Source organism: Sitophilus oryzae, unplaced genomic scaffold, assembly GCF_002938485.1.
Source record: "Sitophilus oryzae breed Bouriz unplaced genomic scaffold, Soryzae_2.0 scaffold_1496_pilon_pilon, whole genome shotgun sequence".
Taxonomy (NCBI): Eukaryota; Metazoa; Arthropoda; class Insecta; order Coleoptera; family Curculionidae; genus Sitophilus; species Sitophilus oryzae.
The window spans coordinates 1,246,371-1,273,322 of NW_022146165.1; the positions used below are offsets into that span (position 1 = coordinate 1,246,371).

The following is a 26,952-nucleotide window of genomic DNA, read 5'->3' on the forward strand; positions in this document are numbered from 1 at the left end:
TGTAATGGTGCGGATAAAGCAAAGCAAGAATTTCCATTAACATACAAACTGGATAAAATTTTCTCACATTTATGTCAGCATGAGAAAAAAACATTACGGCGATATAATTATATAACTTGGTAATATTTGAGGGGTAGTTTTTCGAGACTTTCGAGAAATCCGTTTGCCAAAAATAAGCTTTTTACGTCAAGCAGTTTAAGCAGAATCGTGGTTAAGAAATTACCCAACTTTTTGGAACACCCTGTATGATTTTTTAAAAAATTTCAAAATATGTAAAAAACCAAATAAATTATGCTTGTCCAAGCGTTTTCCCGAAAGACTAACCGTTTTTTAAATTACAAATATTGTAACATTTGAGGGGTGGTTTCACCCAGGGGGGTGACAGTGAAATAGGAAATTCGAAAAGTCATTAGTGTCATTCCTGTCATCTAAAGACGACAAGTATGTTTTCCTAGACAAGGACAACAATGTTTCTGTCTAACTATTGTCTAACTTCACAGTTTAGAATTGACAGATTTGTTCTAGAACACCCTGAATAAATTTCGACGCCATTTTAATCTCCGTTTAGTTTTGTTTTGTAAATTCAATTTCATAGTTTTTCGCCTGAAATTTATAAATATAAAGGTAATGTAGCATTTTTCGGAAACTTTACCGTTTTTTAAATAAAAAATATTGTAATATTTGAGGGGTGGTTTCACCCTCTTGGAACTAGAATTTCGAAAAATCCCTTCTTATCGAACCTCTACATCCTAGAATCAACCTGTATGCCAAAATCGAGCTTCTTACGTTGAGTGGTTTGAGCAGGATCGTAATTAATCAGTATATCAGTCACTTAAGGATTTTTATATTAGTACAGATTTTTGTTTATTATTTGTATTTTTATTATACTAAGACACAACATTGAGTGTCTACGGGACATCCTTTTCTACCCAATGATAAATTTGGTGGACAAGTACTTTGACATTCGTTGTGTAACTGTCGGCAATTGAGTTGGTCTTGTGGTACTGAAAAAATATACAAAATAAGTACTCTCTCTCTCTCTCTCTCTCTTACTTTTTATTTTATTATATCTATTATCTGAATACTCTCCATAGTATGTTATTTATAATAAACTATTTTGAGTTACGTTATTAAGAATATTATATAACATTAAATAGTACATAGTTAGTGATGAGCACGACTGGGTCTTGGTTTTGATCTTATAGATTGTATGGGAGGGGGGAAATATCAAGAAAAATCTTAGATTTTTCTTGGTCGTAAGTCCTGGGAAATTTCTTCGAGTGTCTTATAGTCTTGGTCTGGCACAAAGAGAAAGAACAAGACTGGCGTTTGAGATACAAGATTAAGACCAAGCATGCAAGATTCTTGGGGTCTTGCATTTTTTACACTTTTATATGTATTTAGTATTTTTTGTACTTATTTGTTCAAAATGTTTTTATTTATTTATTACAAATAGTGTTTTCTTGACTATTACATAAATTTTTAAAGAAACAAATGGTTATTCTATATATTATATTAAAAATTGCATTTTCGTCAGACATTCCGGGTGCGTCTCAAAAGTGGCTCACCCCTATAACTTTTTATTTTTTCAGATAAAAAACGGGATTTGGTATGTTAGTATATGACATAAATTAGGATTGATTGACGTATTCATTTGTTTGTCGTCACTTCCTGTTTAACCGGAAATGACTACAACTTTCGGTATTTTTCGGCACCCTCGGTATTTTTTTAATTTATTCGATAGAAAATGACATTCTGAATGAAATGACATATCATGTGTCAACTTTTGACATACTCGCTTTATAAAAAATCGTATTTTAAGATTCAATCTAGAGTGCCATGGCTATGTTAAAATCACTAATTCTTAATTAAGGAGCCTTGGAAAAATAGATTTGATTGTCTAATGTTTTTGGTGTCTTGTCCTGGCCAGTTAGAAAATGCCCAAATCGTATTTTTAATCATAGTATCTCAATTTTTTCAAATGGAACGGAAAAAGCATTTTTTTACGAATAATTTGATACCACACACTTGGTATTTCGAGTCAAATTTTCGTTACGAACCGCAAGTTATAATTTCAAATAAACCGTATGCGAAAATGTCAAAAGTTGACATATGATATGTCGTTCTATTCAGAGTGTCATTTTCTATCGAATGAGTAAAAAAATACCGAGGGGTGAAGGAAGTGAAAAAACAATTGGATACGTCAATCAATCCTAATTTATGTCATATACTAACATACCAAATCTCGTTTTTTTTAACTAAAAAATAAAAAAGTTATGAGTTATGTGAGCCACTTTTGAGACGCCCCCGGTATATTCTACTAATTTATTTACCCATATTATAAGTTTTATTTGTATTAAATTACTAAAAATACTATTTAATTAAACATTTTCTATATAGACAGCGCCTGTAGTAAAAATCTATTAAAAAAATGCAAAACTTGCAAGAGTCTTGCAGTTAGACGAAGACTAGACCCTGCAAGACCAACTCCAAAACGACTACTTATTAAGTCTTGGTCTTGCATTTGCTCATCACTATGCATAGTTATTTTCTTATTAAATATTCTGCTGTATAAATCTTTACTTACTTGAGGTACAACAAACTGCTCCTTCCTTGTGTTGTTGGGGACATTTGTTCTTTACATCGGCTGTTAAAGGTCCAGGGCATTCTTTTTCCAGAACGCAGTATCCCTTTTTAGATGCACATGGTTCTTCTCTATAGAAATTTGATTCTGGAAAGAGTTTTTTTATTAATATGAAAGAAAATAACGAATATTTCTTGATATCGTCTAATTGGTTAATGATTAAGAATATAAGTTAAGGTTTATTAGAAATTTATGTTTTTTTATAAAAAACATAAAAGATATAGATAGCAATAATACATCACTAACATCTACAGATACCTGATCAATAAATTGATTTATATTTGATTGGATTAAAAAGTCTCTTTTATTTTTCCATTAGAAGCTATCGGTTTTTTCATTATAATTTTTGCACTGTTAAAGTCTACTATAGTCTATAAAATGAATAACTTTGAATTTTGACCGTTATTTTTTACCAACATGGCAAATATAAAATCCCTCTGTCAAAAAAGTTACTGATATTCTTTAAAATGAGTGCCTGAACGAATGAGATAGGTAACTCTTTTTACTTACGTGAAATAGAAAAGGAAAATAATAAAACAAGTGACAGTTCTTCCTCTTCTTGCAAAAATCAACACGAAATGGCATAATTGTCAAAAGTAAAATGTCATCAGCTTTTGACATTTCTAAATATCAGAGATAAATGCCGTCTGTAATAGAACAGCCTCGGAGCAAGATTTATGACGTCACGCTAATTAGATACGGATTAACAAATATATTGTAGAATACATGGAAAACATGTATGTATTTTAAAAATGATATAGTTTACATGAAATATACATAATATACAGTTAATAAATATAATATATACCTATTTATAGTAATAAATACTTTGGCAAATAAACTATGAACCATACAAATGCAGCAAATGTTTTACAATATACATATAATGAATAGGTATATAAGATAATGTGTAAAATGTAAAATATATTTTAAATTTTGGGGCTTGAAAATCGATCTAATTTAACAAAAAACATTCAATATATACTAATAGTGATGTATTATTATTTGCATTCACAAAATTTATATGTACATATATTTTGCAAGTATCATTAAAAATTATATTTGCAAATAATACAATATCATAGAAAAAAATGCGTCAGCGATGGCTATGAAATAAAGATCGCTGTCATTTTATAATGTAAAATTATTCTAAAATTTTTGATTTTCTTGGGATTTAGGTTCGCGAAAAACGCTGATTAAGTTTTTATTAGGTTTTTCATTATTTTTTTGGTTTAAAAAAAACTTTTCGGCTAACATTATAGCCTTCATCAGTGTTGTGTCATATAAAAATATAGTGTCGAATATAATCCAAAAAATTGCATATAAAATATTCACACCAAACCAAACCACATAATGTTTACTGCAATTAATAAACTAATATAAACTTGTCAAAAGATGACCACATATTTTTTAAAATTATTATTCTTAACACTAAAACTATCTACATTGACTATGGAGTACGATTTCAGCCATAGTCAAATATAAGGAATAGTTATGTTAGCGTGACGTCATAAATCTCGCTCAGAGGCTGTTCTATTAGAGACGGCATTGCGTCAGCATGGTCGCAAGTTGCTAACGTAATAAAATTAACACTAGAAAAGCCCGTGGGAACCAGGGAGGTGACAGTAAACCGGAAAATTGGAAACAGTTGTGGCGCGGTTCTACCCAGGCAGAAAGCATGGCCTTCTAGACTGTCCTAGACAAAAATCTGAATATTTCTATATGATTCCTGTCAATTTCTGCTACGGAACATTTTTATGCACGTCGGCGTCCTGTTCTTTTGTCTTTTGTCTGTGTGTCAGCGTCAGCCCCCGAGGCCTCTGGCAAGGTCGGGCGCCATTTTAATTTTTGCCGTTTAGATTTGATTGGAAGTTTGTTTCTGATATTTCGGCTGAAATTTATAAGTACAAAGATGTTTTTTGATATAAAGTTCCTTGTTAACACTTTAATAAAGTATATATGATATTAATTACATGAAGAAAATGATGAAATCGACGTTTCGGCGTGTAGCAGGTATGGGCCATATTATAGGTAAAAATAGGTAATATATTAACTGTTTTTATATTTTTTTAGCTTTAAACCCAAGGATCTTGGGATATTCTTTCAAGGATTTTTCCGTATCTCTACTTTAAAGACTGATCGGTGATTTTGAGCAATTGAAAGCAAGTTATACAAGGTAAATTATGATTATTGAACTATTATTAGCCTACGTTAAATTTCTACAAGATGAACAGAAATGCGTAATTACATATCACATAGGTACCTATTATGTATTTTCATAGCAATAATGCTATAAATCTATGTATGTAGATTATTTTTAAAATACAAATGAGGTATTAGATGTATATGTATCATATTTTTTATTCATTTTATTTTCATTCAAGTCCTGTTTGATTTAATTCACAAAAGTCTTATGTAGGTACCTATATTTATATTTTTTACATATTTTTTTTGATTCCAGGTTTTGTGTGGGTTCCGGTTGCCTTTTTCCTGCTTCCAGTTATTTATCCGTGAAGCTGTGAAAACATTTATTTATCTTCAAGTTTCTGTAAGTCAATGCACTGTTACTTTACTAATTCGCTTTAACACAGCATCTCTGATATTATTTAAATATTTAATATTGATACAGTAGTTTATTGGTTTATAGCTCTTTAATTGTGTTGATTTGCATATTTACATTGTTCTAAATTCCAAATAAATATTTTTGAGTAATTTTGTTGTATTATTTACTACTAGAAAGAGTAAAAAGTATATTAACCCTCATTTAAACCTCCTGAACAGCCCGCCATTAAAAACCGGAAACGGAAATAAATTTCATAAAATTGAAATTGTCATGTCTATGTCATGTCAAATGTCCCAGCCGCCATATCTGAAAATTAGTTACCCAGGCAGCCACGCTGTTTCCATAATTTAACATTGACTTGACACTTCTTCTTGTATTTATTATTTTATGGTGGGAACTGTCAAATTCAAAGTTATTCGTTTCACAGACTATATATGTCCTGTGTCCCATGAATGCTGACAAATCTTAGATATATTTGCGAAATCACCTTTTTTTATAGATAATCTTTATATTGTTTAATTCGAACGTTTAAAAGTCTATATGTTTCACCCATATAAAATTTCTCATATTCACATGGTATTTTGTATATCACATTTTTGTTTGTTATAAATAATAATTGTACCCGCTACAAAGGTATAAATATTATTTATCCCTTTTTTGGTAATGATATCATAAATATAATTATTAAAACAACTTACCTAAATCGCAGTAACTTAATGTTACGATACACACAATAATCAACACTTGTTTCATGGTTGCAATTTGCAATACCTACTAAATGCTTTTGTCAGTGTAACATGTTTTCATACACAAATAGCGTAAAATCCCGCGGTATTTATTTGTTTTGACTTTTGTATATTGTTTGGCTGTAATTATCAAGAAAAATACATAGTATATAAATATGGATGTTGCTATCTCGGATGACCTTAAAAAATAAATTTATGCTGTAATATACGCGCTTTCTACATATATTGTTTATGTCTATAATGTGCTAATATATAATTAGAAATTTAAATTTAAATGAATTATTTTAGTGTGTAGATATCAGGACATTGTATCATTATTAAAATATATTTTTACGTGCTGCTAATATTATATAACTTCGGTATAATACTTTTTTGTCGAAAAAATACACCCTTAAATTTTTGTTAAATCTTATGTTTGGTTTGGTTTTTTCTTTATGTTCTTTCGTTGCGTTTTTTGTCTTATTATCTTTCGTTTTTAGGGTTCCGTACTCAAAGGGTAAAAAACGGGAACCTTATTACTAAGACTTCGCTGTCCGTCCGTCCGTCTGTCACAAAGGTCTATCTGTGGTCTATCTTATGAACCGTTATAGCTAGACAGTTGAAATTTTTACAGATAATGTATCTATATACTAAAAACAGAATTAAATAAATGTTTATAAATAAAAAAGTACTTTCACTAAACATTATCTTTTAAGTAAGAATTTTACATAGAATCTTTCAAGCCCTCGGTGGCCGCGTGGTTAAAGCGTTTGGACTTTACGCTACTATGACGTTGAAGCCGTAGTAAGGCAGGTTCGAATCCTAATCAAGGCGACTTTTTTTAATCGTTTTTTTTTAATTTTTACGTATTTTTACATATTTGTTTTTACTTTCTACATATTTATTATTGATTAATACAATTTTTAGCAATGTGTTTCTTCATTTTTTTTTAAATTACTTATACGCGCATTCAAAATTTCAGCTAAATCGGAATAAAAGTTATAATAAAAAATAATAATACATATAATATAGTGTTTAATGTTGTATAGATCGTCGTGCGCGAGTTCGGCTCGCACTTGACCAATTTTTTGGATTTTATCTTGTTGTTTTAACACTAATGATTCGATTCTTAACTGTATAAGTTGTATAATTTATTATATTCAAGCAGGTATATCAAAATCATGTTCATTGTGTAAAAGAAGTTTAAAATATTTTCAAAATAAAAAAAGCGTTGGGGTATAATAACAAGTTATTTATTTTCAAAATTATTTACACTATTTAAAATTAATCAACATTTAACAAACAATTTAAGGAACATAAGTATGGGTATTCAATAACCTATATACAAATAAGTTTTGTATTGTTTAGATCAATTTTTAAGTTATATAGCATAATTTAATATAGACATATTAATTAGATGCACCGTTTATTTTTATTTGACCGAAAAAAATATAAAACAAACACTCAATATGGGTATTTTGCTCTACTACCTAAAAAAGCGTTACACTCTTTTAAAGTACATTACGTATATTTTTATTATTTATTCTATTAGCTATAACTTACGTTCTCTTTCTTAAGCTATTTTTCTTTAAGATATGAGCCTATCTTAAAACTATTATTTAGGATTTATCAATAACCTATTAAAATACAGAAGAAAATTATAACTTAGAGTATAATTTTGAATCTGGTATTATATCTAGGTACAAATCAACAATAATTCTATAAAATAGATAATGCTCATTAATAAATGTAAGCTACTTCGATATATTTACAATTTTTAAAAAATAATTTACAGTGTTTTTATCACAATTTTTGAAGTGAAACAAATGGGACTCGAAGAGCTCCATCTTTTCATGATATTTTGACGACATTTCGTGCACTATGAAACCCCATCATCAATGGCGAAAACATCTTACGATTTAAATGAAATTTGGTATGTCAATAGATTGGACCAGGGCCAACTTGACCGTGTACGATACGTGTCATTGTGACAGTTAGTTTTGACGTAAGAAACGTCAAAAGATGATGTCGTCCGATCGCGACCAAATTTCGTGGGTAGGCTATGTGAGCGACGGTGCACACGGTCCCACTCTCTAAAGTTGGATACAACGTTTTGTTTACATCTTCATCAGGGTAGGACTAAGGATTTGACATTGAAACAAAAATGTGGTCGTCTTCGACGTTTCGAACCGATGATGCCTCTAAATGGACGAAATCATCGTGATTTTTCTTAATTATGGGTCGATTGGAACCAAACTCGGTACGTGGATAGAGGTACCCGAATGGAGTCCTCAGACGGACAGACGGTCATTTTAATATCAAATTATTTATTAATTTTTAATTTATTCCTTTTTCAAAAAGAGCTATGGAACGATGTATGCTAGGGGTCTGTCTACGAGACAAAATTCCTAATGAAAACATCAGGAGGCAAACAAGAGTTACCGATATAAGGCTGGCCATGTTGCTAGACTCGATAAAGACAAATGGGCCCATAGAATAACAGTGTGGAGGCCAAGACAAACTAAAAGAAGTGTGGAACGAAGTCCACGAATGTTGGATGGCCGACATTAGGGAAGTGACAGGTAAAGGTGGTTAAATACAGCTCAAAACAGGGAGACATGGAAAAGGATAGGAGAGACCTATATCCAGGAGTGGATGAATCCGGGTTGAGGAAGGAGACTTCAACGTTTCAAACTACACTTTTTCAAACATGTCCTTCAATTCCTTTAATTTAATAGCTGTTAGTAAAAAATTTCACGTCAAATATGCGCACATAGTGCACACACAATTTTTTTAAACAAACAACGCATTAGCTTTGTTTGCAGTACAATGAATTTGACCATTTCATACTCAGCAGCTTTTAACGTATTTTTGAGTAAAATGCGTTTATCAATTTTATTTTTGATATTAGGTAGGTAGTTATTTTAAACGTAGTGATACAATGTTGGTAATAACAAAACAAAATGAAAATAAGAAACATGGCACGTACGGAAGAGAAGAAAGAAATGAGGATGTTCTTAAGAGTCCATTTCACTAGTCCGAAACAGTAACAAAATAAGCGTTCGGCATTTAACGTTTTATGTCAAACTCGCTTGGTATTTTTACACAAATGAAGAAGGAAATTAAAGATAAGGGTTTGTACTATATCCGTATTGTAGCACATTTTTAGACAACTACTTTATCTTTAAGATTTTGATGAGGAAATATCAACAAAATATTCCTTATGTTTGGACTAAATTTTCTCGAAAATAAAGACATAATGTAAAATTCCGTGACAATACGGAAATAGATGGAAGTTTTGTGATTACAGTGATATATAATTTATATGGTTTTGTAACAAATTGCTCGCTATTTAATGGAAATGCTGAAGCTCTTCAAACCCTCATGAAGTCTTAATCTTTATCAACGGACAAAAAGATCTATTTGACGTCTTGAATTCTTGCTTATGCTTCATTTAATTCTGCTGGATTGTTCATCTTATTTGTAATAAATAAAAATTCTGAACTGACTCAAATGAAAAGTCTTGTAAGTCTATTCAGTCAGTCTATCCAAAGATGGCGACGATATCACGAACCCGTACGGCCTCACTTCACTCTCAGCATGCGACCTCACCGATTTTGACTTCTCTGACTTCGACTTGGACCGATTGGACTCTGATCTCGGTTCAGACTTCTCCTCTTCCTCTTCGGATCGGTTGTCCAGCACCGGCTTCACGTTGCTGTTGAACTTGAAGAAGAAGATGATCTCTCTCTTGAGTCCCTCGCGGAAGGAGATGTGCAATTTGCGGCAGATACGGAAAATGTTGACGATGAACTCGAAGATGACCAGAACTATGCCGAGGATGGTGCCGAAAATCGTGACGTAGAAGATTCCCTCGACGTTCTCGAGGTCTAGGGGTGTAGCGGTGGGGTCGTTTTCTGCGCCCTGAAGTAACAGGAAATAGAAATTCGGGGTAAATTGGAATTAAAATAATAGTAAATTAATTTTTCGGTTTAATTATAAAATGTCTGTCATAGTGTTCACATCCCTAATCATCTCGTTCAAAGGAAAACCCAATAAAAAAATCAATTTGTAACGAACTTTTTGACATTTTATAATTAAACCAAAACAAAACACTAATTTACTTATTTCTTCTACTACTGTTCTTATTTGAATGAAATTTTGAGGGTAAAAGTTACTATAAGTACTACATACATATTTTAATGTTAAAAAGTGTCGATAAATTTATCAGGGACGTGCATATGGGTTATCACTGGAATATTTTTCGAAAAATAAAACATGTACGCCACTGCCTTTTTTTTTCTTTTGATAGCAAAATTGTATAGGCCGTTTAATGCCTATTAAAAGTTGTATCTTGATATTTTGTCGATTTCGGATCTCCTTGATGAGATAAACGCAATTTTATTAATCACAATGAATAAAATTAAATTAAAAATAAAATTAATAAACTATTTAGTTTATGTAATTTATTATTAAACATTATTTAGTCCAACCCAGAGCAAAAAATTCAAATAAAAAGATAATGGAATTTAAGATAATTACAAAAGATCTAATTTTAAGAAAATTTCCCAAGTAGCATTTTCACGACTTGCGACCACATGTTTACTAAACACAACGTTGGATTAGTTACAAAAAATAGTTAGCTCCCTACCTTGGGTATTAAAATAAATTTAAACGTTTTTATAACGTTGTGCCGACGTTGGACTAGTACTACAGCAAAGTAGGAAGCTTCTGCGACGTCGAATAAACGTTGTCTTCTAACCTTTTTTAACGGACAACGTTGTCTTCTAACCTTAACGGACAACGTAGTTACAACGTTGGACAATATTGAGTTTTCCGACGTCAGTTTCAGGACCTATTCCAACGTTATGCAAACATCGTCTGTTTTACTAATTCCAACGTTGTTTAGATTTCCTTATTCTTACGTTGGTAGGACGTCGAGTCACTACATTTTTGCAACTTTATTGAACCATAACCTTAAATCTTAAATTTTCACTTCATTGTTCTGTTCAGTCAGACAGTTCAGTGCTGTTTTTGATTTTATAAAAAAACTTAATTAAAATGGGACATAAGAAAGGTACATATAAAACTAAATTTAAATATACATCGACATATATTACCGATAGTTTATCCACTCCCTCGTTTATTTAGATTATAGAGGGCGGCACAAGCTAGACTCTAGTATTACCAAATTAGGCAATCTTGCGACTAGTATACTACCTGTTAAGGCCGAACTGTGACTTTATTAGTCCAGTATGCGACTATACTCGAACTACTCCATCTTAATCTCCAAAACAACAAAGTGAAAGCCGCCATGTTGTTAAATAAGAAAATGTTTTGTTCTTAAAAAACACGCGGAAACAATTTTTTCGACTGCGAATAAATTATTCTCATTTTACTAAAAAAAAAATTCAAGAAAATTTTTAAAACTTCTTTAATTTTAAGGCCCATTTGTATTTTTCAAAGTAGAAACAATACATTTATCAATAAAGTTGTTTGCGTTTAACTTTTTTGCCTCGGGTAACGAGTTACAGAGTCGGTTAAAGTGTTTCAATTATTATGATCTTCAAACATCCTCCACACTTAAATACTTTTGTTTTGTTTTCCTTCACTGCCATCTGACATATGTCTCTAACTAAATCATAAAAATAATATTTTTACTATAATTATCCCAATTTACGATGAAACGCGACTTAGACGCCATATTAGTTTTGTATTTCTATGAATTAGGATTTTAAACAACGTTGCAGTTTGTACTAAATTAGGCTGCTAGCCAACGTAGGTATCCAACGTCGTTTCGACCCAAAAATTATTCTCCAAACTATTGCAGACTAGGGTTGGCACGAGGTTGTGCCGACGTTGCGCCCCGACGTTTGGTCGCGTGACACAACGTTGTCCCGACGTCCAAATGCTGCTTGGGTTAACATCCTGTAATTTTAAAACTGCATTTCCATACCCATGTTTATAGGAACTTTTTTTCATATTTTTTGACTAGGAATCAACGAGGGAATCAATGAGTACTTATTTAAAAGTTTCGCAAGTTAATTATATTAATTTTTTTAAAGGTTACTGTTAGACTTTCAAGCAAATTAATAAAATTGCGTTTATCTTATCAAGGAGGCCGAAATCGACAAAATAACAAGAGACAACTTTTAATAGGCACTAAACAGCTTATACTATTTCTCTAACAAGAGAAAAAAGTCAGTGACTACCTACATGCTTTTTTTAGAAAAATATTCCAGCTATAACCCATATCACAACCTTTTTAGCATCAAAATATGTCGCATTTTGCAATCAAGTAATTATTTCCAGGTATATAATTTGACCTTACCGTACATTGACCACCACCTTTTCTTTCTTCCCACCATTTCTTCCGGATTTTTTCAATTTCTCCAGATGTTTGCAGTTTTAGAATAGCTAAACTGAGTCTAGTTCTATATGGCGAATCTACAATGATTTTTTAAAAGAATATGTATTAGTTAGTAAGTTATCCATAAACTAAATTCCTTGAAATTAATTTTTAAATTATTTTGAAAAAAGAATGATATTAGAAATTTAATGACAGAGTCAGTTCATTTTCTTAACATTTCACTTATACGGCATTTTTCAAAATTATTTACGAAATTTTGCATTATGTCTTCTACCAACGTAAAGTTTGTTAGCAATACCATTTAGTATTTAGTAAGAAACATTAGAATATAACAAAAACAAAACTATCATAAAATGATCTGAATTACCTTTTTTTAGAGCTATTCCATAGCCCTTCTCATCTAACCGATCTCCCACAATCGTAAGCGAACAGTGTCTTTGAATGGTATACTCTATGGTGGTAGATTCCATAAAGAAAGCATACTTCATTTCTTCGGCCATCTGGACACCTACCTTATTGTCCCCGGGCATATCTTCAGGGTGTTCTCGCATGTGCCTCGCAATTTCTTGATGTAGCTCGTTACCAGTACTTTTCTGAAAGTTAAGAGTACCTTAAGGTCTCAGTTTTGTTCAACGCAGATGATTACACATGTTGCACCGTGAATTGACCTTTATTCTCGTCTTATTGTCAGGTGTCTCCGTAACTTTTTTGTACGAAACACACGGTGTATTTGTTATCTAATCTAGCTTATTACCTCGAAAAAATCCAGGGTAGCTCCCTTGGCTTTTGCTCCGTAACGTATATTGTGCTTGTCGGCTTTTTCCAAAAGACTCTTGACGTCAGTGAACAGTTCTACGTGACTTTCAGACACCAGAAATGAAGCCAAGTTAGCGGTGTAGGAAGATACCATAATCAGGACGAAGAACCACCATACTCCTGATACTAAACGTGTAGGGATTGCGCTAAAAAATTATAGTCATCAAACACGTACCAGAGGGAAAATCAAAATTAGGTACTTTTGACTTATTTTTTAAAACCTGCCTACTTTGTGTGGTACATTGTTGAAAATCTAGTTGCTTTTTTATTTACAGTCTTTTAAGCAATAACTTAAATCGTAGCCCAAGCAGCATTTGGACGTCGGGACAACGTTGTGTCAAGCGACCAAACGTCGGGGCGCAACGTCGGCACAACCTCGTGCCAACCCTAGTCTGCACTAATTTGGAGAATAATTTTTGGGTCGAAACGACGTTGGATACCGACGTTGGCTAGAAGCCTAATTTAGTACAAACTGCAACGTTGTTTTAAAATCTAATTCACGGAAATACAAAACTAATATGGCATCTAAGTCGCGTTTTATCCTAAATTGGGATAATTATAGTAAAAATATTATTTTTATGATTTAGTTAGAGACATAAGTCAGATGGCAGTGAAGGAAAACAAAACAAAAGTATTTAAGTGTGGAGGATGTTTGAAGATCATAATTATTGAAACACTTTAACCGACTCTGTAACTCGTTACCCAATGCAAAAAAGTTAAACGCAAACAACTTTATTGATAAATGTATTGTTTCTACTTTGAAAAATACTAATGGGCTTTAAAATTAAAAAAGTTTTAAAAATTTTCTTGAATTTTTTTTTTAGTAAAATGAGAATAATTTATCCGCAGTCGAAAAAATTGTTTCCGCGTGTTTTTTAGGGTCAAATATTTCAAGTTAATGTATTCAAAAAGCAGGAATTGCTATTTTAGGAACGAAACATTTTCTTATTTAACAACATGGCGGCTTTCACTTTGTTGTTTTGGAGATTAAGATGAAGTAGTTCGAGTAGTCGCATACTGGACTAATAAAGTCGCAGTTCGGCCTTAACAGGTAGTATACTAGTCGCAAGATTGCCTAATTTAGTCATTCTAGAGTCTAGCTTGTGCTGCCCTCTATAATCTAAATAAACGAGGGAGTGGATAAACTATCGGTAACATAGACTTAAAATAAAATATAGACTACACTATTTACATCTCAACGCGGACAAACAACCTTTTTTGTACACATGTTTACTTCTGGGTACAGTCGACCGAGCCTTCCTCATCCAGCCTATGTTGTCACGTCTTTAATATTATCAATATTTTTTTTCTTGTTATACACATATATTGAGATATTAATACTACAGTTTAATAAAGTAGGTTTTAATATTCCAGAGATGTATTAAATAGTCCTTATACTACTAAATTATAAGTCGGATACTGTTTAAAAAGGATAAGTTCTTTACAATATGACAACACCGATTAGAGGCGAGGGAGCCTATTCATTCATTTATTACCTTGTAGTACGTGTCGCACGTGTGCGGTAAAGCTTTGTTGCCGCTATCTCCCCGGCTGTATTAACGCATTTTCTTAGCTTGTAGTGCTTAAGTGTTTATTTTATTGACTTTTTCTGTTCAAGAACTATAAAATATGGTTCGCCAGTGCCAAATTTGCAAGAAATTTGACTTAAATAATCCATTTAAGTCTTGAAACGACTTTTGACCGGTAGGCAACTCTCAATTTACCCATTGGGAGTCAGTGGCGTTGTTGTAGAAAGGCGCTTATTTAGATAATATTTTAGTAAAATGTAAAATCTGAATTTTTTCTCTTACATTACATTATTTACTTACTTACATTGTAACAAAATCATAATTATAACCCTGTTAATAATTAATAATGTTTTTATTAAAAATATATTCCGGTTTATTCTAAAATTATCTTCAGAATCTAAAATAACATACAAGAATTTTAAAATGATATTACATTATGAAACAATATTTTAATACACCGGGTCGTCTCTCAAAAGTGGCTCAACCCTATAACTTTTCTTATTTTTTTCAGATAAAAAAACAGATTTGTATGTTAGTAGGTATATGACATAAATTAGATTTATTGACGTATTCAATTGTTTTTGGTCTCTTCCTGTTTTACCGAAATGATTACATCTTTTAATTTTTAAAGGCACCCTCGGTATATTGCTACTTTATTCGATAAAAAATGACACTCTGAATAGAATGACATATCATATGTCAACTTTTGACATTGTCGCTTAAAAACATATCCTATTTTAAATTTCAATCCAGTTTTTTTCAATCCACTAAGTTTTAATCAAGGAGCCTTGGAAAAATAGTTTTGATCGTCTAATAGGTTTCGTGTCTTGTCTAGGCCGGTTAAAAGATGTACAAATCGTATTTTTAATCATACATATGTCAATTTTTTCAAATGGAACAAGGGAGACTCATTAGCATATTTGGAAAAAGCATTTTTTTATGAATATATTGATACCACACACTTGGTATTTCCCGTCAAATTGTCGTTATGAACCGCGTGTTACAATTACAATTAAACCATATGCGAAAACGTCAAAAGTTGACGTATGATATGTCATTCTATTCAGAGTGTCATTTTCTATGGAATAAAGTAGAAATATACCGAGGGTGCCGTTTAAAAATTAAAAGTTATAGACATTTCCGGTGAAACAGGAAGTGACCAAAAACAATTGAATGCGTCAATCAATCCTAATTTATTTCATATACTAACATACTAAATCTTGTTTTTTTATTTGAAAATATAAAAAAATTATGGGGGATGAGCCACTTTTGAGACGCACCCGGTATAATAAAGACAGTACCGAGTTAAATAAATGTAGTTTTTATTTTATCACCTTCCTTGCTTTAATGGAACAGATTTATGTTTTCTCTAATTTACATAATAAGACATCACTTAACCAGAAACAAAATTACAACAATCATATTTTTTTTTCTCTCCCTGTCGCCGATTCTATTATATCTGTGGAATAGATCCTGTTTTGATTAATATTAGGGGTTGTAAATGTTTGACTAAAATTAATAATTTATTATTAATTTCAAAAATTACCTAATTTCAATTATAAAATTTCTTCTATAACGTGTATTTTATTATTTTTATCCTTTTTGGACTCTAAATTGTTTTTTCTAAACTTATATTTAAAAAACCTGTCCTAAATCTTAATAAAATATAAAAAAGTTTAAATACGATATATTTTTAATTTAATTATAGCTTCATTAAAATAAAAAAATTACCCGGCTATGATACGGAGAGTTCAGGTGTACTTGAGAAACGAAAGTTTGTGTTGTGTTTCTCGGCAGAGTCGTCAGGGAACGACCGTTACGACAGAGACAACCTATCTATCGCTCGTGTCGCACTCGTTATAACCTAAAACAATAACACAACAATAACAAGACAGTGTCTGACCGCATGTTCCAGCTATTTATAATGAATTGTGCTGCCCTCTATAAGTCTATAAACGAGGGAGTGGATAAACTATCGGTAATATATGTCGATGTATATTTAAATTTAGTTTTATATGTACCTTTCTTATGTCCCATTTTAATTAAGTTTTTTTTTATAAAAACAAAAACAGCACTGAACTGTCTGACTGAACAGAACAATGAAGTGAAAATTTAAGATGAAGAAATCTAAACAACGTTGGAATTAGTAAAACAGACGACGTTTGCATAACGTTGGAATAGGTCCTGAAACTGACGCCGGAAAACTCTATATTGTCCAACGTTGTAACTACGTTGTCCGAATCACCTAAAGATCACTTAAGCAAATAAGGTTACAAGACAACGTTTATTCGACGTCGCAGAAGCTTCTACTTTGCTGTAGTACTAGTCCAACGTCGGTACAACGTTATAAAAACGTTTAAATTTATTTTAATACCCAAGGTAGGGAGCTAACTATATTTTGTAACTAATCCAACGTTGTGTTTAGTAAACATGTGGTCGCAAGTCGTGAAAATGCTACTTGGGAGGTACTATTAGTATATGAGATATTGGTGTTTAAAAGCATAACAATGTTACATTAGCTTGGTTACTGGGATACGAGGGTCATAAGTGTAACGAAAACACGGAAGAAATGGCCAAACAAGGCTCATCAATGTCATTTTTATAAGACTTAGAACCCTTCTGCGGCGCTGCAAATGCAGGTTCAAGAATGGTCACAAAACAGTGGATAGCCAACAAATCTCTAAAATGATGAAGAAATTGAATAGGACAGTGACAGGCTGATGGGATTAACGGACGAAGCCATGTGCAGGTTTTGAATCTGAAGAAGAAACGACAAAACACATTGTATGTCGGTGTGACAGCTTGGCAAATATGCGGTTCTCGGTGATAGACAATGATAGGCTATTGACAGAGAGTTATATATAGGGTTCAGCATCCAAGTTGCTAGACTTTTTGAAAAGGAGAATCACAGTAATCTGAAAGGGTCGATGATTAAAAGTGGATGAGGCCGATAACCACTTCTAAGAATCTAATTAAATTTAACAGTTTAGTTTTGATCATCTGTTACTAACATGGTAAAATCGCATCTATGCTGAAACTATTAGTATTTGGTGTATTGTATCGAACTAGTGTTTTATTATAATGTTAGAGATCTCGGTGATTATTTTGTCTAAGAAACATTCACAACCGCTATTTTTCAAATTGTAACCCTGTATATAATGTATGAAACATTAAGTAAAGGCGGACTCTAACGACTCGTGTACTTGTAGAAACATTTGTTATTGGCATATACTTGCCATGTCGTGTGAGAGGTTTACTTGTGAAATTATTTGTCACCCATCGTGCTGCGTGAGCGCCAAGCTTGTTGCAAACAAATGTTGTGATAAAAATGAGATAGTAGGTATACTTGCCAAGTACACGAGTCGTCAGAATCCGCTTTAAGAAATACTAAATACAAATTAACGACAACAGAGCAATAGTTAGATTAGATATTCTTAAAGAAACTAGAGTTATAGATAGTATAGTATAGTCTGTGAAACGAATAACTTTGAATTTGACAGTTCCCGCGGGCTTTTCTAGTGTTAATTTTATTAGGTTAGCAACTTGTGGCCATGCTGACGCAATGCCGTCTCTAATAGAACAGCCTTGGAGCGAGATTTATGACGTCACGCTAACATAATTATTCCTTATATTTGACTAGCGCTGGAATCGTACTCCATAGTTAATGTAGGTAGTTTTAGTGTTAAGAATAATCATTTTAAAAAATATGTGGTCATCTTTTGACAAGTTCATATTAGTTTATTAATTGCAGTAAATATTATGTGGTGTGTGGTGTGAATATTTTATATGCAATTTTTTGGATTATATTCGACACTATTTTTTTTATATGACACAACACATATAAAATGACAGCGATCTTTATTTCATAGCCATCGCTGACGCATTTTTTTCTATGATATTGTATTATTTGCAAATATAATTTTCCGAACACTGATACTTGAAAAATATATGTACATATAAATTTTGTGAATGCAAATAATAATACATCACTATTAGTATATATTGAATGTTTTTTGTTAAATTAGATCAATTTTCAAACCCCAAAATTTAAAATATATTTAATATTTTACCCATTATCTTATGTACTTATTCATTATTTGTATATTGTAAAACATTTGCTGCATTTGTATGGTTCATAGTTTATTTGCCAAAGTATTTATTACTATAAATAGGTATATATATTATATTTATTAACTGTAAATTATGTATATTTCATGTAAACTATATCATTTTTAAAATACAAACCAAAAATACGAGGAATAATTATGTTTTCCATGTATTCTACAACATATTTATTAATTTGTATCTAATTAGCGTGACGTCATAAATCTCGCTCCGAGGCTGTTCTATCAGAGACGGCATTAGTCTGTATTTAGAAATGTCAAAAGCTGATGACATTTTACTTTTGACAATTATGCAATTTCTTGTTGATTTTTGCAAGAAGAGGAAGAACTGTCACTTGTTTTATTATTTTCCTTTTCTATTTCAAGAAAGTAAAAAGAGTTACTTATCTGATTCGTTCAGGCACTCAATTTAAAGAATACTTAAAGAATATCAGTAACTTTTTTGATAGAGGGATTTTATATTTGCCATGTTGGTAAAAAATAACGGTCAAAATTCAAAGTTATTCATTTTATAGACTATATGTAGTTAATTTTAAATAAACTTCTCATACTTACATGGGTGCAATTTCCGAACCTTGCTGCAACATAGCACCAGTAGCGAACCACACAGCATTGGCCAAACTAAACTGATTAATCAGATATTCCGGTTCTTCGACACACGGGTACGGATTGGTCCATTCATCCGGACAAATCCTACCCAACAAGAAGAAGGAAAGCGATACAATCAAGAAGGCCACGGCCAGAGCAATCCAGGTATCCAGAGCGAAGGGTTGAGCAAAGGAAAAGAAGTTGGGTGGCGCTTTGGATGGTTTCTGGAACAGGATGCTGACACCCAGGTTCATGAAGGGCGAGGTGAAGTCCACGGCTTCTGCGCGATCCGAGGTGATGGTGAGGTCGGTGATTGCCATGTCAGCTCTCTGTTAAATATGAAAAAGATGATTATGTTATGGTATCTTCACATTAGGTCAGTCAAATTAGACACATCGCCACAGATAACATGTTATCTGTGATATCGGTGCGAAAAAATCCTAGAGTTTTGAAAATTATTTTAAAACGTTATAGGGTAAACCAACCAGGGAATGAATGTGACCCATTTAATGAACAAAATAACTTTATCTTGCTCTAATAAGGTATACGGCCATTAAACTCTATTGGTTGTCCTTTTTTAATCTAATTTACACTGCGTAGTTAATAAACGACACGTGCAAATCGCTGTTCAAAGTTGTGGTCTGACGTTGTTAGTCTTTTCAGCGCCATTTTCTTTAGGGTAAGTAGATACCATAGATTTAGTAAGAACAGATATCATATGAGACATTTTAACCCGATCAAACAATCGGAGGTTGACTACGTACTGTAAAAACCAACTGAGATAGAGAAGGCGACATTGCCACATCTCAAATTTGCGCCTATCTACTCAGTTTGATTTACAGAAAGGGTGACTTTAAAACCTTTTACCGGATTATCAATAAATCTCAATTTCTTAATTAAATTAATAATTTATTTTTAAAGAAGCATGCGTAATAATATGTTATTAACCAGAGGATATATGCGTTACTATTAAAGGACATGTTTACTGTTTAATGTGCTGAAAACGTCTAGAACTATTGGCAACGTCGCTGCTAGTCTTCCAGAATGAAATGAGCCGTCCGTCCCACTTACCCCTCGCGACGGCCCTTGGTCCGGTTATAGCGTACTACGTTTAGCTTGCGGTGTGTCTGAAGTCGGAATCAAGACGAAAGTGAACTTTTCAGTGTTTTTTCGGTGGTTTTTTGTTTTGTTTAACGTACTTTTGAATCTGCGAATTCAGTACGATACGACAGTGTCAACTGTGTGGAAAAAATAAGCTCAAATTACCTCGAATTTGTCTTTTCACAAGTGGGTATTGTTTTCACATTTTTATATTTCCGTCGTCATTGTACATAGGCGTCCCACAAGGGAGCCTCTCACAATCAAAATAATTTCTAATTATATTTGTAATTAATATATTAAAACAAGAACGTAGTAGCCGGTAATTGAATTATAATTCGTCTCAATTAGTACCTAACTGTGGTAAGCTTTGAGCTCCATCTACGGTAACGTAGATGAAGCAAACGTAATATTCATTATTATGCGACAAAAATCCCATACTGTAGCACACAGATTTGATACTTTTAATGATAAATGCCTTCTACTGAGAGACTAAAAGGTAATTGCCTCGTATCAGAGCCATCATAATACAAGAAGAAGAGCGAAAGTCAAATCTTGTCTTATATTTTCAAAAAAAACAATTTTCTCATTAAATATTGATTTTAGGTATAAGAAGTTATTAATGATACAAGATTAAACAACTATTACACAGTACTTCACAGGAAGCTATCGATTGCGAACTAACTAAATCGTTACTAATTACTAATTTTGAAGTTCTTTTTAAGAAAAAGGTAAGGCAAAAAAGGTAAAACTAAAACCTAAACTATAATTTCAGATTAAACGGGAAGTTCTAAATACTGTTGCCTATTCTAAACAAGAAAAATGTATTTATAAGTTCTATAATTTGCTGTAGGTAATTTTCTCAGGGAAAATACGAAAATAAAAATGACTTTTTAAGTCAAAAAAAGTCAAAAGGACAAGTTATTCCAAAAAAGGACTGTCCTTTTCAAAAAAGGACAGGTGGCAACCCTAGGTATTTCTGGAATGAAAATTTAATGACAAATCTACAACTTTTGAACTAGTTTGAAAATATGTTCCAAGCCACCCATGTTTACAAAAATGTCTAAAATGTGCTTTACCATTGCCTCCATATTCTGAAAAAATTGAAAGAAAAAAGTCACCAACCACAAACCTAATATAGAACTGTTCCGGAAGCCTGAGTCACCCTGTAAATATTCAAAAAGTAACTGAAAGTTTAAATTGAAAATCGACGTTGGATCGATTTTCGAAAACCACCTACTAACGTTTCACACCATAGGTATATATGGCATATTAATTATATTATTATATTAGACCTTATAACAAAACTCATCTGACGAAAAAGTATTAATGTAGTATATTAATATGGAGTATAAATTTTACTATTTAATTTACTTTTACTTTACTAGTTAAATTCATTCCAAAAACGATACGCCACTGGCCAATAGAACAGTCCAAATGCGCCTAGTTGCCGGGGACGGAAATTTTAGACTTCTCTGTCTCTTCTGTCCTTGTTTGACACATTGGAATGTTTGATACACTACCAACGAGTATTTATGAATGAGATGTTCGGTCTATCTTTATAATGTCTTTGGTAGATACATATCCTATTATTAATGATGGTATTTAATTGTTCATAAAATATAAAAGCTTGGCAGTGTGTGAGAATATATATTTCAACAATTCATCGTTATTAATCCAAAAGTTAAACATCTATTATCTTTTAGGTTATATTTTCATTTAATGTGTTTAATAACTGGCGGGAAAAAAAGTTCAAATTCCAGTGAATGACGGCTGTTCATTTACTGGTATTTTATTCGATTATCTGAAATTGCTTTAAAATGACCCTTAAGCTTTGTTTACATATGTAAATCCATTAAAATACCTTAAATGTAATAAAAATAAATGCCAGCCAGTAAATGAACAGGATTTTGAATCGTTTACTTACTGGATATTGTTCCTGTTCATTTACTAGATTAGGCATAAGACCTTTTTGCAAATGATTTCTGTCTCTTATTATTAGGATAAGTGGGCACTAGTTTTTGTTTTGGAGGTTAATTTTTAGTATTATAGTTTTATTAAAAGTATTCGGCGGTTACTAAAAATAAATATTTTTTGTTGGTACAGATGGAGCGGAAATACACTAGATTCAAATATTCCAAAGAGCAGTTGTCACTGGGTATCAGAGCAGTAGAATCAGGCAGCATGAACTTAAGTGTGCCGCTAGGCGATAACTTCAACAAAATGGGTAGAATTTCATCAAGAACAAGATAAAATAAAGCGTCAAAAAGAGGAAGACATTAAAAAAAGAAAACTCGATAGAGAAAGAAAGCGAATGGAACAAGAACGAAAAAATAAGATCAGGCGACAGTATGAAATAAAGAGACCTAACAGAGACTTGAGTGAAAACCTGTCACTTTTTGAATTAAAGCTAAAACAAGAACAAGAAAGAAAAACATGCAAAAAACAAGAGAAAAAGTCAGAAAAGCGGAAGTGTGATAAAGATCAGAAAATCGGGCAGCAGTATACAAAATGGTTTAACAGAGATGATTCCTCAAGTACGGATGAAAATCTGTCACTATTTGAACTGAAACTACAAGGACAAAAAAAGAAAACATACGAAAAACAAGAAAAATGGTCAGATATGACGAAGCGTAATAATGCTCAAAAAATCGAAGAATCGGACGAAGAAGGAACTAAGAATAAAATTTCCCCTAAATTGTTATCAATAAGTTTAGAAAAATCAACATCAAATTTTGACTTAAGTGTTCCTTTTGTTAAAGGTGATTATGTCTCTAAACTATGAGGATTCACATTATCCTGTCCTAATAAAGGCTGTTAAAAATAATGAATATAAAGTAAGTGCTCTCCATAGTACATTTATTTATTTATCGTATGGCAAACACATGGTACAATAAAAGTAATATGTATACAAATATACACAAAAGAATATAGAAAAACATGTACAACACTCAAAATTATAAACAAAATATATACACTGACAGAGGTAAAGATAAAAACATCCATAGTAAAAAAAAGAACACTTGGAAGTGGCTGTCACCACCTGATCAAATTTGGTATTACTCGGATAAAATTGTGAAAAAAATTGCTGTTCCAATACCTCATAGCGCTGAAGGGACTTTTGTTATTAATATGTAAATGCAGCATAATGTTTTTTATATTATACTCTTACCTGATTATGTTTATTAAAAGCTTATGTTTATTTAAACTTGAATTTTTGTAAAGCTTAATTTAATAAATACAACGTTCATTAACTGGTCTTTATGTGTTTATTCACTGACTTCTATCGTTCATTTACTAGATATTTCGCTTATTCACCGAAAATTGAAATTTGTGAAACCGTATTATTTTATTTTTATGTCTAGGTAATATTTTCTTAATTTTTCAATTATAGATAGTTGCCTTTGTACCAGTTTTACCCCATATTATATAAAATAAAAAATCGTGATTTATTTAAAGTTAATACTTCGGTTAACTGTTCATTCACTGGTCGATTGACCCTATCTAGGCTTGGGATAATATGTGTCCAAAGTCCGCAAGAAGATTGGTGTGATATTGCTCATTTTTGTCACTATTTTGCAGGTAAATATGACCCCTACCAAATAATACCTTGATACCGATTAAAAATTGATGCTCATGCATTCTTCTCATAGGTCTAACCTTTTATGAGCTAGAGGGCTGACAAAAGTATCGCTATTTTACAAATTCTTTGTTTTTACTAGAGATGAACAACTGCGATTCAATCGCAGCGATTTTAAGATCGCAATAATTGCAACCTGCGATTGGCTCTCAGAGGAAACTGCGACTGCGATTTTTTCTATTTGCGGGTTTCAATTTAGGCAATCAATAGTACTATAGTTGCGATTTGCGATTTCTTCTATTTGCGAGTTTCAATTTAGGCAACCAATATTACTATAGTTGCGAGTTGCAATTTTGCTGCGATGTCTTTTTTTTTATTATTTCTTGTATATTTCATAATTAGTTTTATGTAAAGTGTACAAATCTGGAATCAGATTGTTTACCTACCCCTTCTACTACTTCACCTATCATACCAGTCCAGCGTCCGTTTTCCTTATTGCCATTTTTGCCGTCAGCTTGGACGACAAAAGTATAGTTAAATCCCTCCAACTTTGCCAGTTCTTCTATTAGATCAATGCTGAATCCTTCGTATCTGTCATTACCCACCAGCTGTTCTGATGCCTCTTTGTTCATACCGTATGGATCCGTCTATATAATTACAGAAATAATCTATAATAAATATCTCTCTCTAGTCTTTAATTTATTAATATAAAATGAGAATGCATTAAATTATTTTTAACAGATTCCTTATTTATTTTTTATGCATTTATAAACTGTAATAATAATATACAATATGATCGGAAAAAACGGCGTCAGCGATGGCTATGAAATGAAGGTCACTGTCATTTTATATGTAAAATTATATGGAAAATGTAATCGATTGTCATTTCCAAGCCAACTGGACGCCATTTTTATTCGATCATACGGTATATAAAATCACCATTACACAGACATCTAGTGAGATGGGGATTCTATCATTGTATGAGTGATGGGTTTTAATTTTTTTTTATAAAATATAAAAAGTATAAAATATTTTAATGTCTTGGATTGAATAATGCCACAGACTAAACAGACTAAGTTAATCTGTGATAATGCCTATTATGAAATTAATTAATTTGAACATTATTTTTTATTTTTAATATTTTATAATAGACTAAAATTGTTTGGTGAAAGGTTAATAATTTTAAGTGAAATTAATTTTTGAAATATATATTACGATCAGTATATAAATAATCTTTCGTATAATATTATAGTTAGAGTATTAATGTAGAGTTTTTGTCATGGTTATGCAGCTTCAGTCTATTCTGCAATTAAAAAAAGTATAATCAGAAAATTTAATTTAAAATTATAAGTCAAATTACACCAATCTTTATTTAAAATATTTAGTGTATATACATATTTAGTTCATTATGTGTAGAGAGGTGAATGAATCATTTTGATCTAAAATCTTAATAATAAGTTTTCCTTAAAATTCAATTATTATTATATATATATATATATATATATATATATATATATATATATATGCTATATATATATATATATATATATACATGACGAATTTATATTTAAACCCATCCATAGTTAACTATAAAATTATTAGAAACTTTTTATAGTAAAATAAACATATTGGTATATATATCATCTGCTTTTCTTCAATCATCATCTGTCTTAATCTTACCGAGAAAAAAACAGAGTATACAAGGAAATTGCTCAAAGTAAGCATGGCTAAATAATTTGGCTAGTTATCAGACTATCCAGATTATTATGTATTATAAATATTAGATAAAGTATGAACCTAATATTCCTAATAACTGCCCTTTTTCACCTATATTATATGCACGCCACTGTATGTACCATGAGAACATTCAAATTTAAATATCGTCCATAATTTACTTACCAAGGTTATAAGGACAGTAAACGTTTTGTTGCGCATGCTATCCTTGCCCAGATCCTCAGCTTCTGAGTGTTTCTTCGTGATGTTGAGTCCTTCCGAGGAATTCCATGAAGCGACTGTCGTGATACCACTTTCGCGGATCTCGTACATTTGCAAGTTAAAAGCGCTGCGGGATCCCTGATTATCAAACTCGATCGGCCCAGTCAAACCTCTATGGCTACTCTAAAAAATAATACAGTAAATATATCAGTATAAAGTTGGCATGTGATGTCATTCTATTTAGAGTGTCATTTTCTATCGAATAAAGCAAAAAAATACCGAGGGTGCCAATTGGATAGTGTTAACGAACAAAGAATCAAGCGCCATTTCGCCAAAATCAAGTTTTCTTGACAGACTGGTAAACAAATACAATATCTTATGATTTTAAAAACAGCCACCCGTAAAATTAGAAGTACTGCCATCTAGCGACAGAAATTCCACCTTTGATGTCAGCCATTATTAAAATCTCATTTTTGAAAAAAGAACCACACGTTGCACGTGCTATGATAATGTTGTGCCGGTAAATGTTCTTTTTTAGTGCTTCCTTGTAGATAACATAGTAAAAAAATGATGTCAAGAGGAAAAAAGATGCAGATGCTTGAGGCTGAAAATATTTTAGAGGTAAGTAAAGATTTAAATAATATTTTTGTATAATAACCTAAAATTATATACATCTGTGGTTCCATTTTAAATAACCTAATTTTGATATGTGCGGCGTTTGGTTCCTTTAAGACGTTGTTTGGTTCTTTTTTAAATAACGTGGTTTTTAAAATTTAAAATTTTATTTGTTTTAATCTTAGCACGTTTTCTACATATTACATGATATATACATATTTTTTTTTTATTTTAGAGTCGCACTGACCAAAGTAATGAATTGACGGAAGAAGAAACAACACAAGTGTCTATTTCTTCTAATAATCAAATAAAGGTAGATCGTACAAATTGTTATTAAAATATAGTGAACAAACTTGTTTTTTAGA

General features: G+C 31.7%; 2 protein-coding genes across 2 annotated transcripts in view; both read right to left on the bottom strand.

The window, feature by feature from the left end:
• Positions 1 to 824: 824 nt before the first annotated feature.
• On the bottom strand, positions 825 to 6,058 carry LOC115877673 (U-scoloptoxin(19)-Sm1a-like). Its single transcript, XM_030893942.1, has 3 exons — positions 5,906 to 6,058; positions 2,588 to 2,731; positions 825 to 1,004 (listed from the first exon to the last, which is right to left on the bottom strand). The coding sequence occupies exons 1-3, from the start codon at positions 5,958 to 5,960 to the stop codon at positions 883 to 885; spliced, it is 321 nt and encodes a 106-aa protein (XP_030749802.1). The 5' UTR covers positions 5,961 to 6,058; the 3' UTR covers positions 825 to 882.
• Positions 6,059 to 9,199: 3,141 nt separating this feature from the next.
• LOC115877664 (glutamate receptor ionotropic, kainate 2-like) overlaps positions 9,200 to 26,952 on the bottom strand; it is a 31,062-nt gene continuing 13,309 nt past the window's right edge. The window contains exons 6-12 of the mRNA XM_030893925.1: positions 25,937 to 26,155; positions 24,484 to 24,684; positions 19,327 to 19,688; positions 13,057 to 13,264; positions 12,670 to 12,895; positions 12,264 to 12,379; positions 9,200 to 9,856 (exon numbers count right to left, since the gene is read on the bottom strand). Of these exons, the coding sequence (XP_030749785.1) occupies positions 9,464 to 9,856; positions 12,264 to 12,379; positions 12,670 to 12,895; positions 13,057 to 13,264; positions 19,327 to 19,688; positions 24,484 to 24,684; positions 25,937 to 26,155 (1,725 nt within the window). The 3' untranslated portion in view covers positions 9,200 to 9,463. The remainder of the gene's footprint in view (positions 9,857 to 12,263; positions 12,380 to 12,669; positions 12,896 to 13,056; positions 13,265 to 19,326; positions 19,689 to 24,483; positions 24,685 to 25,936; positions 26,156 to 26,952) is intronic.

Coding starts and splice junctions, on each gene's coding strand:
- LOC115877673 (XM_030893942.1), bottom strand. CDS start 5,960: ATGAAACAAGTGTTGATTATTGTGTGTATCGTAACATTAAGTTACTGC. Junction 2,732..5,905: donor ATTAAGTTACTGCGATTTAG/GTAAGTTGTTTT, acceptor AACTCTTTCCAG/AATCAAATTTCTATAGAGAA. Junction 1,005..2,587: donor AGCAGTTTGTTGTACCTCAA/GTAAGTAAAGAT, acceptor ATATTTTTTCAG/TACCACAAGACCAACTCAAT.